The following is a 6886-nucleotide window of genomic DNA, read 5'->3' as shown; positions in this document are numbered from 1 at the left end:
TTCACCATCGACTAACCAATCACTGCTCAGACCAGTTGATTATAGTTTTTAATGTATATAGACATGTTTTAACGGTGCATGAATATGAATATGTATATTCATAGATGTGTAAAACATACAGTCAGAACTAACCAACGAATCAATGATCAGAAACTTTATTGATCCCATCAAACACTGACAGAAAACAACCCGGACATTCCAACTCATCAGCTGTTACCATGGAAACCCTAGGGAACATATGCCCCGTTCCTAGCTCTTCCATCACAGAGGGGGAGGAGTCTGGGAAGACTGAGATACAAATTCATATTTATATGGAAACATTAAAATAGAATCTATAGAAACACAGTAGACGACCAATCACAGTGGAGAAGGATGATGTCAACGTTTAACGTTAAACATTCGAATGTCGTGATGACAACGAAGCAGGAAATTATGTCATCAGAGTGGGGGCGGAGCCACAGTCTGATGTTTCTTATCATTTGATAGTTCTGATAAAAAAAAAAATCCTTGTATAATTAATTAATTCAAGACTTTCTTGTAGATGCGACATATTTCAGAATTCAGATTCAGGATTTTTATTATATTATATATATCATATATTAACTTTCTAAAAACAATTTTAAGATCTTTCTCATGACGACAGAATCTTTTCACAGAAGAAGAATCAGCAGAAGCGTGTTTGTCTTTGGTCAAAGCTTTGTTTGGTTTTGTAGTTTATAAAAATATATTTCAGAAAAAACAGAATAACTAATAAACTCTTTCTGGCTCAGTTGTTGAGTTTAACGCACTGAGAGGCTCCTCCTCATTACCCACCTGGCCAGTTTTCTCCTTAGGGCCTCAACATCCCACAATCCTTCGTACACTCGTTCTTGTTTTGGTGACTCTTACGCTGTGTCCGAAATCTCCACCTAACTGCTATATAGTGCACTATATATTGCCTTCGCCATTTTGTAGTGGTGTCCGAATTCTTAGTGAAATTTCATATACCCTATTTAGTGCACTGATTGTATCCCAGAATGCATCGTGACAAGTAGTGGACATCCCATCGTCACTAACCGAGCAATATATACCATGATGCATTGCGCTCGCTGCGCCGATAAACGGCGGAGGGACGAGACGACGGCGGTGCAGCTCGAGCGTGTCTCGCAGCAGCAACACGTCTCAGCCTTCTCTCTCTTCTTGCTCTATTTCGCTAATTTTTGTCAAAAACCATTGAAAAATGGTGAAAATAGACACGGACAAGTTGATATTTGCGGGTATTTGCGGAGACAAGCTAGAGCAGTTTTGTTAGTATTTTGATAGTTTGTTTTTTTGGTTTTGTTTAGCAGGAAGGAGAAATGTGATTTGTGGTGCTAAAATAATATAAGAACAGAGCAGCGCACCACAACAGATACGTAGGAATATATATGTTCCTTTATTTAAACAAACCATTCAATGTGTGTTACTAATAAGTATTAATACAAGTGTTAAATAAATAATTTAAATATAATAGGATCGCCAACCAGCCGGCGTCGTTGTAGTTACGTCATAATCCTGCGACAAAAACGTAATAACCAACGCGACTCAAGTAGTGTCCGAAATCGTAGCTGGTGAGTGACTATAGCAACTACAACGAATTCCCTTTATAATGAGTAGGGGGGAGTGAATGAGTGGGTGATTTCGGACACAGCCTTAGATACGAGTCCTGCATTAAGCCCCTAAAAGTAGGCAGAGCCTAAAGTGGAGCTCAGGAGATGACTCCACACACCTGAGATCATTGTTGTGACATCACAAAGTTAAATCTGCCTGATGATTTGTTCCTCCTATGGATAGGGGAGGGGCTTTTGATGTGGAGGAGGAGTCAACAATTGTTATCTACAGTTATCTGTGCCCTCAGCTTGTGATTGGCTCCTGTGATTGGCTCCCGACCTCAGCGTGTGATTGGTTCCCGACCTCAACGTGTGATTGGCTCGTGACCTCAGCATGTGATTGGTTCCCGACCTCAGCGTGTGATTGGTTCCCGACCTCAGCGTGTGATTGGTTCCCGACCTCAGCATGTGATTGGTTCCCGACCTCAGCGTGTGATTGGTTCCCGACCTCAGCATGTGATTGGTACCCGACTTCAGCATTTGATTGGCTCCCGACCTCAGCGTGTGATTGGTTCTCGACCTGAGCGTGTTTGAACATAAGGATGGAGTTGTAAATCTTGACGGCGGGACCGAGTTTGATTGACATGATCCTCACAATGTCCTGCTGGGTGAGGAGAAGGAAGGCCCGCCCATCGATTTGCTGAAAGGCAGACAGAAACCCAAGAACCAATCAGATCACAGCAGTCAATGTGATGTCATTGTACAGTAGCTGATTGGCCGACTCACCTCTTCTCTGAACTGTATCGCCTGTTTCTCACAGCCGGGGAGAGACTCCACGAAATCTGACACCTGCAGACAGACAGATCAGACAGAGACAGAGAGACAGACAGGTCAGAGAGAGGGACAAGTCAGACAGACAGGTCAGAGAGCCTGTCTCACTGACCTGTTGGACAGTCCAGTGTCTCACTCTCTCCCTCTGAACTCCCTCGACGCCCGGCAGCAGTTTCCCGTGTTGCTCCCAGCAGAGCGACAGGTCTCGACCCGGCTGAGGCGACATGGCCGACAGGAAGACAGAATGGTGGAGAACGGCCTGCAGGCTGGACTCTGTAGGACAGACAGAAAGATCAGAGAGAAAGACTGACAAGTCAGAGAGCCATGTTTCAGACCTGTCTCACCCACTGAGAAGAGAGACAGGCAGTCCTTCAGAGGATAAAACACACAGGGCACAACCAACCGGGCTGTTGCTATGGTGAGCTGTTTCTATGGAAACAGCCACTTCATCTGTCTGCTGTTTCCATGGAAACAATTGGACGAAGGAGAGTGAGGATGCTGAGCGTTACGACGATGAAACAGAAAGTTCAGGACCGTCTGAACACTACCTGGTCCTCTCAGGTGAAGCTCCTCCTCTTCCGGTTTCACACAGAGGAATTTGGTTGGCTGAGGCAATCTGGGGGCGGAGCAAGGAGATAAATTAACATTTAGGGTTCAGATATGATGTGTGACGATGACATCATCCTAAATCAAAGATCTACTTCAATGAGGACATGATCGTCCGTGTGTGTGTGTGTGTGCGTACATGTGTGCGTACATGTGTGCGTACATGTGCGCGTGCGTGTAAGATATAATCCAGATTTATATAACAAACACCCACACACACTTCATGTCCTCCTGCACAGAGAGAGAGAGAGACAGGTCTGACTGTATAGGTCAATGTAGTGTGACACCTGATCAGAACTGAAGATCAATGAGCCAATCAGCTTCTTCCCAGGCTCAACTGTCTGTGTGTCTCACCTGTCTGTCTGTCTTCTTCTCTTGCCCAGTGGAAGTGGCAGAGAATCTTCTCTTGGCTCCGTCTTCACCTGAAAATGTCTCCTGTCAGACAGACAGAGAGAGAGAGAGAGAGAGAGACACAGGGATGAGCAGACAGACAGACAGACAGACAGACAGACAGACAGTGACAACATGGTTTTACCTGTCTGGCTGATGCAGGGCGACGACGCTCTCTCGTCCCAGCCTGTCAGGAAGCCCCGCCTCCTTACGCATATTAATGTCCGAGTATGGACAACCAAACGCACTGGGCGAGAGACAGACAGAGAGAGAGAGACAGGTATCAAACACCATCATTGTGTGTGTACCTGTCAGAGAGAGTTAGGTGGACAGGTGTGTGTGTGTGTGTGTGTGTGTGTGTGTGTGTGTGTGTACCTGTCAGAGAGAGATAGGTGGACAGGTGTGTGTGTACCTGTACCTGTCAGAGAGGTAGGTGGACAGGTGTGTGTGTGTGTGTGTGTGTGTGTGTACCTGTCAGAGAGGTAGGTGGAAAGGTGTGTGTGTGTGTGTGTGTGTGTGTGTGTGTGTGTACCTGTCAGAGAGAAGTAGGTGGACATTTGTGTGTGTGTGTGTGTGTACCTGTCAGAGAGAAGTAGGTGGACAGGTGTGTGTGTGTGTGTGTGTGTGTGTGTGTGTGTGTGTGTGTCTGTTACCTGTGGTGTCCTGTGTACTTGGGTCCTTTGATGTGTCCAACTCCTCGACATCCTGCAGTGGGACACTCCCCCTGAGAGGGGGAGGGACCTGTCTCACACACAGGAAACAATCAGATCACTGTATTCTAAAAACTGACCAGCAGGGGGCGACTCTGTGAAACATTTAGGAGTTTATGGTTCATGATATTCATGTTGTACATTTTGATCCATGTGTTTGTACTGGAGCCTGCATACAGTGTGATTGACAGCTGGTACCGTCCAATCAGTGAAGGTGGACGAGCTCTGAGTCAGGCCAGGCCCCCAATTCTACCTCTGAGCCAACATGTCACCTTCCACCTCATCAAGCATACCTGTCTGTCTGCCTGTCCCTTTTTTAACTGTACTATATGTCTGACCTGTGTCTCTCTCTCTCTTTGACCCGTCTGTCTGACCTGGGGGCGGTTCCAGTGGGTGTCCAGTGCGTTGACACCAGCCGACAGGATGCAGGTCACAGAGGTCGCTGTCACACCAGACGTCAAACTGTGACGACCAGCCATCGTAATGAACCTGCAGGAACACGCCCCTTTATGACACCACACAAGGACACGCCCCTTTATGACACCACACAAAGACATGCCCCTTTATGACATCACACACATACCTTCACCATGAAGTCTTCTGTATCCGTTACCGTGGCAACTCGGATCAACAAAGGGTTCCTCTTGTCCACGGCTTCTAACCTGTGGTTCACCTGGAAACCATGTGGAGCTCTCTGATTGGACAGAAGCACAGAGACACCGGTCAATCTTTATATCCAGCCTTGTGAGTGGCTGTCAGTTGGCCCTCCCCCTCACCTGGGTGAACCACGACCTCGGAGCAGCGCTGGATCCAGTTTCCTGCAGATATTCGTCCCACAGGAAGTTCTCTGGGTTCGGATGACCTACAAAATAAAATACTACAGACTGAATACTCTGTGTACAAGTACTGTGTATTTGTATGTGTATAAGTACTGTGTGTACCCTGGGGGGCGGTCAGAGGTCGTCCCTGCTCCTCACACCAGCCAATAGGATGGATGTAAGGACTGCTGCTGTCACACCTGAGAGATAAATACATCAGTATCAATACATCAGTATCAATACATCAGTATCAATACATCATTATCAATACATCAGTATCAATACATATATCAGTATCAATACATCATTATCAATACATCAGTATCAATACATATATCAGTATCAATACATCAGTATCAATACATCAGTATCGATACATATATCAGTATCAATACATATATCAGTATCAATACATCAGTATCAATACATATATCAGTATCAATACATATATCAGTATCAATACATCAGTATCAATACATCAGTATCAATACATCAGTATCAATACATCAGTATCAATACATATATCAGTATCAATACATCAGTATCAATACATCAATATCAATACATATATCAGTATCAATAGATCAGTATCAATACATCAGTATCAATACATCAGTATCAATATATCAGTGTCAATACATCAGTGTCAATACATATATCAGTATCAATACATCAATCAGTATCAATACATGAGTATCAATACATATATCAGTATCAATACATCCGTATCAATACATATATCAGTATCAATACACATATCCACTAACACCTCCAGTCTGGTTAAGAAGGCCCACCAACGCCTCTTTTTCCTGAGGACACTGAAGAGACACCACCTGTCTTCAGCTGTACTGACTAACTTCTACCGCTGTGTGATCGAGAGCATCCTGACCAGCTGTGTCACAGTCTGGTACGGAAACTGCTCTGTCGCAGACCGTAAGGCGCTACAGCGGGTGATAAAAACTGCCCAGCGCATCACAAGGTGTCCACTTCCCGCCATTGAGGGGTCCAGAGGAAACGCTGTCTGCGTCGAGCCCGCAGCATCCTTAAAGACCCCTCCCACCCTGCCCACAGACTGTTTGTCCTCTTGCCCTCCGGGAGGCGCTACAGAAGCCTTCGGACCAGAACCAGCAGACTGAAGAACAGCTTTTTCCCCAGAGCTGTCTCTCTATTGAACTCTGCCCCCCGAACTCTGAACTCTGTCTCCCTTCCGAACTCTGCCCCCCGCTGACCCCCCTGCCCCTGCATATCTCCTCACACCCATCATCCCCCCACCACTCCTCCTGGTCACACACACACACACTTATTGCACTTCTGGTGAGATGCCAAACCTCATTTCGTTACTCTATACTTGTATATGTGTAATGACAATAAAGTCAATACATCAGTATCAATACATACATCAGTATCAATACATATATCAGTATCAATACATATACCAGTATCAATAAATATCTGATCAGTTTGTAAGAAAAATAATGAAAAGCTGCAGCTCCACCTGCTGGTCGACATCACAACTGTAAATACTAAACTGTACTGCAGTAATATAAATACTGCTGTTAGTACTGTGAGTAATAATAATACTGCTGACAGTACCAGCAGTCTGCCACCTGTCTGTCTGCCACCTGTCTGTCTCACCAGTAGTCATACGTGTCGTCCCAGTTGTCGAAGTGAACCCGGACTCGATCTTCGATGACGGAGGCGACGGAGGCGACGCAGACGAGTCCAGGGTTCTTCCTGTCGACCGCCTCCATCTTCATCCCCATCCCCACCCCACAGGCCTGAGAGACAGACAGGTGAACAGACAAACAGGTGTATATTGGCTGCAGTGCGACAGGTGAACAGACAGACAGGTGTATACTGACTGCAGTGCGACAGATGAACAGACAGGCAGTTGTATACTGATTGCAGTACGACAGGTGAACAGACAGACAGGTGTATACTGACTGCAGTACGACAGGTGAAC

The 6886-nt window shown here is 45.7% G+C and overlaps 1 protein-coding gene across 6 annotated transcripts in view; it reads right to left on the bottom strand.

The window, feature by feature from the left end:
- Nucleotides 1-139: 139 nt before the first annotated feature.
- The window catches only part of LOC118291420 (lethal(3)malignant brain tumor-like protein 4), a 10289-nt gene continuing 3542 nt past the window's right edge, over nt 140-6886 (bottom strand). For 5 of the 6 annotated variants that reach the window (XM_035619687.1, XM_035619684.1, XM_035619685.1 and 2 more), the window contains 12 exons: nt 6559-6701; nt 5047-5123; nt 4882-4967; nt 4689-4799; nt 4444-4594; nt 4049-4136; nt 3541-3642; nt 3360-3440; nt 2948-3015; nt 2512-2672; nt 2355-2417; nt 140-2268 (listed from right to left, as the gene is read on the bottom strand). In XM_035619687.1, coding sequence (XP_035475580.1) covers nt 1873-2268; nt 2355-2417; nt 2512-2672; nt 2948-3015; nt 3360-3440; nt 3541-3642; nt 4049-4136; nt 4444-4594; nt 4689-4799; nt 4882-4967; nt 5047-5123; nt 6559-6701 — 1527 coding nt within the window. In that variant the 3' untranslated portion in view covers nt 140-1872. The remainder of the gene's footprint in view (nt 2269-2354; nt 2418-2511; nt 2673-2947; nt 3016-3359; nt 3441-3540; nt 3643-4048; nt 4137-4443; nt 4595-4688; nt 4800-4881; nt 4968-5046; nt 5124-6558; nt 6702-6886) is intronic. The other variant, XM_035619686.1, reaches the window with a different exon arrangement.

Source organism: Scophthalmus maximus, chromosome 21 (assembly GCF_022379125.1).
Source record: "Scophthalmus maximus strain ysfricsl-2021 chromosome 21, ASM2237912v1, whole genome shotgun sequence".
Taxonomy (NCBI): Eukaryota; Metazoa; Chordata; class Actinopteri; order Pleuronectiformes; family Scophthalmidae; genus Scophthalmus; species Scophthalmus maximus.
The sequence above is the reverse complement of the archived record's forward strand: the minus strand, read 5'-3'. Positions and strand labels throughout refer to the sequence as shown.